The 13,274-nt window shown below is 33.8% G+C and overlaps 1 protein-coding gene across 4 annotated transcripts in view; it reads left to right on the top strand.

The window, feature by feature from the left end:
* The first annotated feature begins 734 nt into the window (after window positions 1–734).
* Window positions 735–13,274, top strand: part of LOC136032877 (cytosolic iron-sulfur assembly component 3-like) — a 47,927-nt gene continuing 35,387 nt past the window's right edge. Inside the window, exons 1-2 of one of the 4 annotated variants that reach the window (XM_065713300.1) lie at window positions 735–798; window positions 11,724–11,801. In XM_065713300.1, the coding sequence (XP_065569372.1) occupies window positions 11,736–11,801 (66 nt within the window). In that variant the 5' untranslated portion in view covers window positions 735–798; window positions 11,724–11,735. The remainder of the gene's footprint in view (window positions 799–11,723; window positions 11,802–13,274) is intronic. The other 3 variants (XM_065713303.1, XM_065713302.1, XM_065713301.1) reach the window with 3 other exon arrangements.

Raw genomic sequence — 13,274 nt, 5'->3', positions numbered from 1 at the left:
GGCTTGAACCACACTTTTCGTACAGCCTGCTTTTTGAAATATAGTCAATCAGCCGGGTACCCAGAAAAATCCGTGGGCAGTTTCCTTGGAAACCATCCAGCAAATCTTCATCCGCTTTTTGGAGCGCCCATGCTTGAAAGCCATGTTTGACCATTGTCATCACTATAACGACTAATGACACTGTCGTCTTTCAAAGAATTCTAAGAAAACATGAAAGCAGGTAAATAAGTAGCAGGAAGAAAAGAGTTATGCTATTGAAAATGCTAAAAGTAAAATTTTTAATATTTCAATAATTTAAAAATATTTAGGACTTGATATTCGAGCTCATTTCGGAGAATTTCACTCTTTGGATTTATCTAGTCTCGTTAAATATCACAAAATTGTGCCAGGCAGTTAGCTTACTTTAGACAATAAATTGCGGATGGACCTAGCTTGACTTTCCTGCTGGTGGATCCAATAAGAATTGATGGGAACTTAAACCTCTTGGGAATTCGTCTTAAGCTTTTCTAGGCTTAGCAAACTTACAAAAATATTTCCGAGTCCGTGTCAGATTTTTTTTACATACTGTCGATTGCTGTGATCTATTCTGAGGGTACATTCTTCGTCGCGGTTATAGTTAATGATGGTTAAACACAAAATAAAACGTCACGAAGGCACGACTCTTATTACCATTAATCATATCTCTGGATGTGGAATGTACCCTAAGTGTTCATTTTAAACGTAGGTAGCAGTGTTAAGCGTTCAATTTTGAAATACTTTTCCAAGGTTTGAACAAAAAGTATTCCTTTGGAGGCTGAGGTTGAACTTAATTTTGCATTTCCTATTTTTTTTTAAAAACATTCACTCATTGCTAGACTTATAGTTATAACTTAATCTTTTATCTCAATCAGAACATGTGCGAGAAGAGTTTCTGTAAGCTACACTGAAGTAGGCTAGTCTGTGTATTTTTGGGGGAATGCTAGTATGGTATCAGGATGAATCTTGCTGCTTAATTACCAAAATCTGAAGGTAAAGTTCTAGTTAAGTGACTTCTTGCTATCTTGGAAAGGGGTTAGGTTAGGAAAATGAAACTTTTGGAGATGGGTCTACAGGCTAAAGTATATCCCAGGAAGGCATTTTAAAGTACCCACCTCCACTCCTTCTTCCTCTAGAGGGCTCTGAAATTTGCCTTCATGACAGGTCTATGCCTATTGAAATTTTGACAAAACAACATTTTACCTTAAATTTTAGTTAGCCTACTAGTTGCTTTTTCTCTGCCTTTAGTTCTGAAAATACAATTCCTGTTGTTTGAGTAGAATTCTGAGCCTTATCAATGTTTTATTTTCAAAATTTAGGAAATGTATTTGCATATCTTTAAAACCTTATAAATTGGGATTGAGCAAAGTTGTGAAGCTGAAAACAATTTTGTTGTAATTTATTTAAGCAGAAGATCTATTTTGCAAGGTTTCACTATTATAGCACACATATTTTTAAAGGTCATCAAAGGTCAGGGCCCTCTAGAGGAAGAAGGAGTAGAGGCAGATGCTTCAAAATACCTTCCCAGGACATACTTTAGCCTGTAGACCCATCCCTGAAAGTTTAATTTTCCTAACCTAACTCCTTTCCAAGATAGCAAGAAGTCACTTAACTAGAATTTTACCAAACCTGATAATAGGCTATTATTCCACAGTTTGTTCCACTCTAAAGCAGTTTACCTATGAAATTCTGAAAACAACTTTTAAAAAATCCTAAAAAAAACACATAGCCCTATCATTCCTAAAAGTGTCTCCTTTTTAATTTACACCCCACCAGGCCTATATTTACCAATAGACCCACTAAGATTAGGCCTAGGGGGACACAATGCCAGGGGCCATAATAAATTATTGCAGGGTGATTGTTTTCTTAACAAAAATGGACTGGTAGGATTCATTATCAAAGTATCAGATACACTTTGCTTCTGTGCTGTTTATCCACTGAAGAGTGATTTTTAAAACAACAGAGGAATTTCATGGCCTCTTATAAACTGTCAGATTTCTCCTAGGGATGGCAGCTTAGCATTCAGTATCACCTCCTCCTTTCATTAAAACCATGGAGATTCCAGTGGGAAAACCCCTCCCAGCCCTCACTACCATAACAGTTGTGGATGACAATAGAGAGTTAGCTTGGAGGATGATGTGGCTTGTCATACCCAACCATCTCACACACTCTATCTGAACTTGCTGTTGTGGAGTGGTGCCAACTCTAAATTGCTGGAGAATGGTCCTTGAACCATACCTACCATGTGATCACTGTTACCAAGTGGCTTCAATTGCATCTCTCTAGCACTCTCTAGTCCCTATGGTTTGTTGCTTGACCTTAGCACAGCAAACCAGATCTATCACCATCATCAACTATGGAGCATCACAGTTCTCACAACTAATTATAGAGATATACATTTATTAAGAAAAGAAAACAAACACTATTCACCGTTTGCCTGCCAAGAAAGGCAATAAGCTTGTAAAGGCAAGCAAGGTTATCACCCTCAGCTAATTAAAAACACATTCATATCATGCTACTCAATACAAAAGAAACTCAACTGATGAAGGAAGAAAGAGAAAGAGGAAAAAGACAAGAAGAAGACAGATAAAAAATTAACAGAAAAAAATTAACAACAAGTAAATCAGGGAAATGCCTTGAATAGAATGACAACCTGGAACAGGGGTTACATCAAAATTATTCACAAGATAAAAGAAACTTCTTTACCCATGACTTGAAAGCCAGAAGACTAGGCACATTTTTCACACCCTCAGTCAAAATATTCCAAACATGGGGACCATAATGGCAAATCACAAAAGATGCCCAAGTAATACTCCTAAACTCATGAGTTAAGTTATCAGCTTTTCTTGTATTATGATCATGATGGTCTCTATTAAAAGTAAAAAGATTTTCAAAACCAGAGGTGAGCAGGAAATTCAAATATTTATACAAGAAAATTGCAACTTGGTAATCACAAATTTGGGATACATCCATTAACTTATTCTTTTTAAAATGCTCATGAGCAGGAACATCATCAGAATCATAATTCCGATAATAATTTTACAGCTCTATTCTGAAGTTTTTTTACCCTTTTGAAACATGTTACAAAATTACTTGCCCATATAGAGCATCCATAGCTAATATATGGACAAAATATAGAAAAATAAATCATTTTTAGAATCTTTTTTGGGACTAGATTTTTAATTATTTGCATCACCCCAAGACCTCTGCTTAATTTTTCAGCTATAGGCTAGCATTTGAATGGTTTTTCCACAACAGGTTTTTATCAATTAAAAACCCCAAATATTTTGTTGTTGCTACTTTTTTTTATCACATTTCCTTGAACCATGATTTGATCATTGCCAACACTTGATGAAAGTCTAGAGAATATCATGAAAAGAGTTTTAGAAAAGTTTAGGGTTAACAAATTTTGTTGAGAAAAAGTTAGAAATTCAGAGACAGCATTATGAGTTTTATTATACAAAACATCAAGCAAAGGCGCAGCTAGAAAGAGCAAAGTGTAATCTGCAAATAGGATGACATTAGCCTCCGACAGACTAATTAAGGTAAGATAATTACTTTGGCTCATCAGTTGCAATCTGTTTAGTGGTTCAACTAGGCCATCCCTGAATTTTGGGGACTTTCCCAAAACTCTCAAAACCAAAGCAGTAAAAAATGCTTAGGTCTAGAATAGAGTAGAGCTTATTTTTCAAGTTTGAAAATATCATCTTCTTACCCTTTAATTTTGTTCAGGTATATAAAATAATACACCATGAAAAATTTCACCCTTACATTTGAATATTTAGGGGTAGCTCAATGACATTAATGTTTTGAATACCAAAATACAATGGTTTTGCATATTGTTTAAAAACACAATTTATGTTAATCTTCCAATGTAAGCAATAATTATTAGCCTAATTCAGTCTTACTAATTTAACTGAAGAAATCCAAACTAGTTTAATATTCTTTGCAATAGCATACATGTTTTTTTAATTACAAAAATTAAGACCTTGCCAAAGTCTAAGCATTTTACTCCCTATTCAATTCTTTTTCCCTTGCATGCAGGTATTACATCATGGAGCTGCTCATTGGTGCTGTATTTCAAGTTTGTGTTGGATCAATATCTGCTCCTTCCAATATTCACTCATTTTCAACAGTACTGGGTGTTTGTTGATCAATCCAAGTTTGAAACAGGATTGTCAAGCAAATCTGTTTCTATGTCAGTTCAAGATATCAAGGACAGTACCACTGAGTTTGCTAAGGGTTACCTTAGAGAAAGTCAACCAAGGGATGATTATAGAGAATTTTTGGAGCTAACTATAATCTTTCTGGGCTTGGTTCTTGAGAGGGGAATTCAATTCATGGCACCTGGGGCTACACACTGTGCATGGTGGCTGTCAAAGGTTATCTACAGTCTGAAAATCTGGATGTTCAGATGGCAGTTACATTTAAGTAAGAAAGAAGAAAAGGGGTTGCAAGATGTGTATATCTTTGCAGCACATGTTTATATAAGGGCATGGATGACAGCTTTGAAACCAGCTAGTGCACCATATCATAATTATCAATTATTAATATCACTGTTGGACTATTCAGTAATCAATTCAGAAATTTCCAGAGTGACTTCCATGAAGATGGCCAAGCATTTGTGGTATCCATCTCTAGAAACAGTAGGTCTGGCGTTTTTAAATGATTTCATAGATTATGACACAAAGAAACAAATGGTGGAAGCAGTAAAACTTGTTGAAGAAGAACAGCCTGTGAATGAACATACAAGGAAAATATCTGTGGACTTAAAACATTCAAAGAAAAGAAATTTGAAACATTTTTCTCAGCAAAGCCCATGGCCCTGTATCACACGTTGGATCTTCTGCATAATTTTTTGACATAGACCCGGACATGTGGGCAGAACAAGAAGACTACATCCATGCAGCAGAGACAGTTTTGTCAATCAGTGTTGTCAATGATCATGCCAAAAGAGGGTGGCTCTTGCTCAGGAACTAATAGGAAACATTACCAAAGACGAAAGTCAGTTGCAGTTTCTACTACAAGTGGTCCAAACTTATCAAAAGTTATATCCTGACAGCAAAAAGGAAACACTGTTGACCATTGACATCTGACTTCTTCATTCTGCATCTAATAATTGTGTAATATGCAGTACACTGTACTTAATTTATGACTACTAGCTCAAACTACATTTTCACAGTATTAATCTACATTTCTACAGTATTACCCTTATTATTACTATTATTTTATTAGGCCTATACTATTGATAAACAGTGTAACAATATTTATATTATTCATGTCACTATTTTTAATATTACAACAGATAATTAATTAAATTAGATGTGAAATTAAAGAAAAATAATATCATTATTATGATGCAAATAAAGTTGCAGACAATTACTTCTATAATACTGAATAATGTTATCTGCATTTATTAAATTATTTTTGAGTAAATGGACTTCTACATTAAATTAGATCTGTTTTAAGTAATGGTATCTGTATTGTAATCTTTTAGGCCATTAAGCTACCTTCAAATATTATTTAAAAAGGTTCATATTTACCCAGTTTGCATGGAAAGGAAAAATTGTGGAGGGTAAGACCTAAAAAAAAAAAAAAAAAATTCACCATATAAGCACCACCCTAGTCTAGAATCATCAGAGCAGCCCAAAACCTATCCTTGATATTCAAATATGTAGCCCAAAGTATACAGTTCTCATGTATTTTTCTGTTTCTTGATTAGGTAAGATTCTAGTTGAGTGACTTCTCGCTATCTCGGAAAGGGGTTAGGTTAGGAAAATGAAACTTTCAAGGATGGGTCTACAGGCTAAAGTATATCCCGGGAGGCATTTCAAAGTACCCACCTCCACTCCTTCTTCCTCTAGAGAGCCTTGAAATTTGCCTACATGACAGACTTTTCTCTGTCATGTAAAATTTTCAGGTATTGAAAATTTCAATACCATGACAGGTATTGAAATTTTGACAAAACAACATTTTACCTTAATTTTTACTTACCAGTTGCTTTTCCTCTGCCTTTAGTTCTGAAAATGCAATTCCTGCTATTTAAGTAGAATTCTGAGCCATATCAATGTTGTTTTTTTTTTGAAATTTAGGAAATGTGTTTCCATATCTTTAAAACCTTATAAATTGGGATTGAGCAAAGTTGTGAAGCTGAAAATAATTTTGTTGTACTTCATTCAAGCAGAAGATATATTTTGCAAGGTTTCACTTTTACAACACACATATTTTTGAAGGTCAGGGCCCTCTAGAGGGAGAAAGAGTGGAGATAGGTACTTCGAAATACCTTCCCGGGACATATTTTAGCCTGCAGACCAATCCCTGAAAGTTTCATTTTCCTAACCTAGCCCCTTTTTGAGATAGCAAGAAGTCAATCAACTAGAATTTACCCTTTACCCTTGATTATGTTGTTTTTGATCAAATAGACTTAGTAGAAAAGGAACAACATAAATGAAATCAAGAGAGGGAAAATGCATAGGAAATATGGGCTTAAAGTAAAGTGAAGTGCTTTTAAGAATTATATAGATAAAAATCAAGATTTTGGAAGTTTTTCCACAATTTTATGTTTATTTTCCAGTAGGCCTAGGTGTTGGTGTGGTGTGAAGCGACACACCAACAGCTAGCATATATATATATATATATATATATATATATATATATATATATATATATATATATATATATATATATATCTTTATTTTCTATATTTTATTTTTTCATTTTTTTTAAAAAGATAAGAAGTTGCTTGAGGATGTCCAGCATCAAGCCACTAAGATGGTTAGTAGCATGAATAAATTTCCATACAAGAAAGATTACATCATTTGAAGCTGCCAACACTGACATACCAAAGGAAAAGGGATGACATGATTTTAACCAAAAAATCCTTTCTAAAACACCCTTCCCAGTCTCTTTGCACAGCCCTTGCATTCTGGTACTAGAGGACATTCAATGAAGCTCCCCATGGAGCATTCCACAAGTAGACATAAAAGTCATTTCTTCAGCCAAAGAGTCATCAATCTGTGGGATCAACTGTCTGAGGAAACAGTTTTTGCAACTTCAACTGACATGTTCAAGTCCCACCTTGATAAGGAATGGCTCTGCCAGGAGTTCCTTTACAATTAGGAAGCTGCAGAGTCCACAAGAGTCTAGATCCACAACGACAACCTACACCATATGAATTTTTTTCATCACTGGAGCATTGCAAGTTATATAAGCAAGGAAATAAGGAAACATATTAAGAAAACGATTCTAACTTCATAATATGCAAAATGATAATAATTAACACATTATATAAGGGGAGAAACTTTATCTTCACTTTTTGCCTTATTTTTCCTGTTTTTCTAAGAAATTCATGAATTTCATAGAACCTATATATTGACAGTGTATACCCTCACCCCCTAATTTGCAAATGTATACCCAGAATTGCATCCTGAATCTAAATATACCATTCATTTGCATCACAAATGAACTTTACACCCATATTAGCCATATTATGAATGTCCATTTCTTATTACATCATAGGCACAAAATAGAAACACCATGGAATTATTGCTCTTCTAGAAGAAATGTTGGTACTTATGTTTTTATAGTAACCACACTGTTGTTCTTGATCTAAGTGAAACCAGTTTCTCTGCATTTGGAGATAATTAGCTTAGTCTCAGGGAGATAAACTACTAGATGCAGGTATATTTTAAGTAATATTTAATATATAGAGCTGGTTAAGTATCTAATACAACTCATTCTGGGAAGTCTGCTTTTCTCTGTTGTACTTTCCATAATTTTGTTACTAAAATATTATTTTTTTTCATCATATTTTGTTATATATCATTAGGATTAACCTAACATAAAATCTTGGGTATTGCTATAACAAGTACCAAAACGTTATAATAGCGAAAAATAGTGCCATTTCATCCCCTGGCTCCCAATTACTCTTCTTCAGAAGGAAACATTATGTAATTCCAAAAAACAACTTTAACAATTTTTATAACACTTGGTGTACTTATATTACTCCTAGGAGCACTTTACTTTACCTGTCTTGCTCTTCTTTAATTGACAAATATATAGCCCAAATCACAGATTTTCCTTGTATTTTTCCATATCTAACTCTTTTCTTTTAAGAGGAATCTACTCAATTTTGATCTAATGCTATTTTTCTATCTTAAGCAATGCTCAATATCTTTCTCAGAAACTGGTATTTTTAGTGAGAAATTCCATGGTAATACTCCTAAACATGACCAAAAATATGTACAAAGTATTTTTTCCAAAAATACCATTGGTAATTAAATGAAAAATAAACTGTCACACACACTCTAATTTCTAAAAAGCTCTTTTTCAAGATGACAGAAATAAATAAAAATATGGGTGGCATATAGTTCTAACAGCTTAATTATCTAAATTGAACATGCAAACCAGATTTTATTTATGTCATCTGATTTCTTCAAAAACTTGCATTTTAGTTTTTTTTTCAAAAACAGTTTGTGGTTTCTGTTGAAACCACAAACTTTATTTTTGGTGAGAATACAGCTTATAAAACCAATAATGCTCAGGAAAATATCAGCTTATAAAACCAATAATGCTCAGGGGAGGTTTAATAGTTTCTATATGTATTTTTAAAATAAGATATTGAATGTTTTACTACATAAGACAGTCTGTGTCTCCTTTGTTTTTTCAGTGGCTACATCCAATTTTGTCAAAACTCTTTATCTATTGCAACTTTGAAAAAAAGGTTAGTACAATTGGACATGCAGAAGTCTATTCATAACGGGGTTGTTTTATTTTGACTTGACTGCTTTGTTGACGGCTATAAAGAAATATAAAGATGCTAATCTTTATAGAGATCATAAAAAATAATTAGAAATCTCAATTTCTGATGTAAAAAGTACCCTCCAAAGTCTCTACAAACATGAGGTTGAGGAAGAGGCAGTCCCCCTCCTATATGGAATGCTCAATTTGGGGTTAAATGTTACTCTTTATTTATATAATAAGTTACTTTTGTACCTTCCCTCCCATGAAAAAAACAACCTGAAAATTCCTGGTTACAGCCCTGGGGATTATACATCAATCTCTACTTCTATAATCTCCTTGTCTCCCCCTTACTACTAATTCTGTTTCAAACAGTTTTTGTTGTCAGTGAGGACTAATTCAGCTCTAATTGTAACCAAAGCTCTAATAAACGACATTTTGATATCAATAGATACATCAAAAGAATTGTCTTATCATACTGATTTCAAATATAAAATTTATCAAGAATTTATTATTAATCATAGTTCATAAAATTTATTTTTACTGTTACCCATCAAAAGTTGAAAGCCTGAGAAAATTTGCATGATTTTCGAAAAAGAGGGTAAACATCTCCTAAAACTCAAAAAATCTTAATGAAAATCCCATCATAAGATTTAGCATACCAGAGAACCCTATTGTATAAGTTTCAATTTCCTATATAGCAAAATGTAGAATTTTGCTTTGTTTTTGCCTAAAGATAGATAAAGGAGGCATGTTTATTTTGTATTTTTTTTTCCAGAGTTGATCATATCGAAATAATGGACATAGAAGATCGGCAGAGAGAGTATTTGAACAGAGATTAAAGCTTAAAGTTCTCTTTTTAAGTGACCTAAGAGATTTGAGGGCAACTAACCCCCCTTGGGGGATATTTGCTAGAAAAAGGCCCTGGGAGGGGGCCTCTCCCATGCCCTCTTTTTCCAAAGTTGTCCGGTCAAAATATTTAGATAGTCTTTTTGTTCAGCATAGTTGAACTATGCCTTTAGGGGTAACATGTTCCCCCCCCCCCATGACCCATGGGGAAAGTGGTTTTTGTTTAAAAATTGTGTATATTTTAGGGGCTTAAAGATTCCAAAAATTATAAACCACTGTCTTGGCTGTGCCACTGACTTGGGAAGTATATCTATATGCTAATCCAGATACTGTTATTTTACACGTGTAGAATTAAAGTTGCAGATTTCTGCGGTCATTTTAGAAAGTGATTAGGCTGTTGATTGTCTTTAGGTTCTATTCTTTTTAATTGGCAAATGCAAGATAGTGAGTTGAATGGGAACTTCTCATTATACCTAATTTGAAGAGATACTAAATCAATCAAAATTTCAGCAAAAAAGTTGCAACAAAAATTGTGGTCTTGGAAGTGTGTTTTTTCTTCCCAACTGGACACCCTCTCTAACTGTTGGTTGTATCTCAAAAACTTGTGCTGTGTTTGTGCTACATCAATAAAACTTAATGGGACATAATTACACACAAAAGGGATGGGAATTTCCCTTACCCATGTGAAAGGGAATGTGGATTTCAGACCCCCCTTACCTGAAAAAAAATCTTCTCTGGTATCTCCCATTTTTAATTGATTCAGTTTCTTTTTGTGTTGAGTATTATGAACTGTAATATAAAGAAGCTAAAGACTATCTCAGATCTGATAGTTTATCCTTGAATTTGTTCTCTGTGTGCTTGTGCTTTTGGTTAAAGTCATTAGCTATAGGCTACTTCCTGAAAACTCTTTGCCAATTTTTGGCTGTTTGGAAGTCATTTACTAGAGGCTTAGAGGTTGAATTAGAATCATGGTTCCAGGATTGTCAGAGGCCATCATTTGTTGGAGTATGAAAAATATGCCAAGGGAGGGAGTGGAAATGTTGTTCTTCAATATCAGATTTGGATGTGGAAAACCACCCAAAAGTTTTACTGGTGTAGCGTACCTCCAAGTCTGATTTATTGTGGTACTTGAATGAATGAATTAATGGTAAGCCTAAATGGCCAAAAATGCTGTGCTGTACACTCATCTGTCTAATATTCTTGCAAAATATTTTGCTAAAATTTTACACACTCAGATAATAGCCAAATCAAGGACCAATAGGAAAGATGCTTTTTTATATGCTTTGACACTAATAATGATTTCAAAATATGTCCTTTTCAGAAATAACAATTTTTAAGGATTTGATCTTTGTATAATTTTAATGTAAAGCAAAAGAATTATCAACCTCATTTTTGGGCTACTAGTGAGCAGTTAAAGTATAGAAATATTGAAGTAGCCATGTCTGAAATTAGTTGCAGACAAAATGTGATGATTTGCACTGCTGGAAATTTATTGAAAGGAAGATGTACTAATTGAGGGGAATTGAAAATCCAGCTTTTAAATTTTAAGGATTAGTGTACAGATAGCTAAAGTAAAAGCTAAAATCACTAAAATAAAATCAGAGCCTATGATTAATAGGGTAAATAGTTCTAAAAAAAAATACAAAAATGTTGCCTTTGAATAGTAAGGCTACAATTTAAATTTTACATTGAATACTTTTAAGTTTGTCTACTGTCCTGTGGTGGCGCAGTGGGTTTGACCTTAGCTTGGTAATACAGGACCCAGAGATCGAATCACGCTGCAGGAATGCACTGCAGGGCCGACGCAGGGACCTTAGTAGTCAAGAAGCGTCGTTAATCCGATACAATACAATACAAGTTTGTCTACTTGCGAAAAGTTTTGAGTAGGTCATCTTTTCTTACCTGTCCAGAATATTTTATAGTCATGCCTGCACATAGGTGAGGCGGCATAGGAAATGGATCCTCCTGTAACTTGTCTCAAAAATCCCCCCATGATATATTGGCCTAAAAATTGATTCGTCTGTTCATTTTTTTGACCCCCGCCTTCTTTTGTGTAGGTGTGTTCCCTACTGTTGTGTTATAAATGTACAAAGAAAAGACTCAAACATTTTTTTTTTAAGTAAGCTGTGATTATGAGTGCAAATTTCAGCAGCATAATTCAACTGACAGATCTTGACGATTTCATTACACCATCGCAGGTAATATAGTTTTTTTGATTATGTCTTTTTTTTTAACTAATCTTTTACTGCCAGATTGAAGTATTTTTGTTTTTCTGTTGCCTGTTTCTTCAAGGAATCACATTCAGAATATCTGGTTAACAGTCAGCTATTTGTCTCTATGGATTGAATTTGCCAAGTCTATAAAGCTTCAACTCTTCTTGTTTTTTTTTTTTTTTTTTTTTTTTTTTTTTTTTTTTTTTTTTTTTTTTTTTTTTTTTTTTTTCAGCCGGTTTTGAAAAGTAAAATCATAATAGTAATTGATTTAAAAAAAATTACCCCCTCCTCAACTCTTGAATTGGTCATTTGTATTACTATTGTTTGTTTTTGGCTGTATCGTCAATAGGCATAGGCGAATAATCCTACACAAATTAATTTTATGGTATAATTGTCAAAACTGTCTATCCAAAGTAAAATTACCATTTTCTGTTATGTACAAAAGATAGAAACTACATTAAAATGTAGTTTCAAATGTTTTTCTACAACATAATGTTTCACATTAAAATGTTTTTCTATAATAATGTAGAAAACTACACTGTTATTATTACATTATTATTATTATTATTTATTAAATTAACAACATTAAAGTAATTAAAAAGTGGAGCAAAATATAAGAAAAAAGAAAAGGGATAAAGCAAGAAAAAAAATCAACAAAACACTAATGAAAAAAAAAGAAGACAATGATGTGGCAACAAACTTCAACGCGCCCTGCCTGATAGCCTATAATACTGTTCAGTGAACTTCTCAATAATTTTTGGCAGATTATACTTTCTTGTTATTATTTTATTTTGCTACCTGAGAAGAAGGTAAACTAGAAATTTATGCTGACGCAAATAGGAAAGGCTAAATATTGGTGATAATCGATTACTTCAGAGATTCCCAAAGTGGTTGATATTGATCCCTTGGGATTGGAATTAGTTTCCTTGGAAACTGAGTTTGAGAGTTGCTGAGGTATAAAAACCGACCGACAGAAATTAACACAATTTCTTATGTTAAACCTTCAAGGTTCTGTATAAGTTTCGTTACATCACTTTACATGTAACGACTTGTGAAAAAGAATGGCTAATATTTTAGTTGGAAGTATCATTGTTGTGGTTAGCGTGATTAGTTAGCACACTAGACTTGGAATCCTGAGGACAGGGCTGTTGGTGTTTATTAGGTTTGGAACGGGGGTCAATGGTGTGGCTCTGTAAAGTCAGCCATAGCTGACCTAACTCTAAATATGTACCTGGAGAAATCTGGGGGGAAAACACGGGAAGTGTCGGATGGTTTGTCCGCAGCCACGAATTGTAATCCTGACCTAAGGCAGAAAATAAGGAGGTCGGTACTTGCGCTACACAGACCATTGGTCAGCATGCGAAAACGTATAATTGTTGTACTTTCGAAAAACTCAACAAGTCGATATGTGTGCGCAAGTTCATGCAAGATAATAAACACTCATCAATTCAGTAAGTG

The sequence above is a fragment of the Artemia franciscana genome, chromosome 11 (genome assembly GCF_032884065.1).
Source record: "Artemia franciscana chromosome 11, ASM3288406v1, whole genome shotgun sequence".
Taxonomy (NCBI): domain Eukaryota; kingdom Metazoa; phylum Arthropoda; class Branchiopoda; order Anostraca; family Artemiidae; genus Artemia; species Artemia franciscana.
The sequence above is the reverse complement of the archived record's forward strand: the minus strand, read 5'-3'. Positions and strand labels throughout refer to the sequence as shown.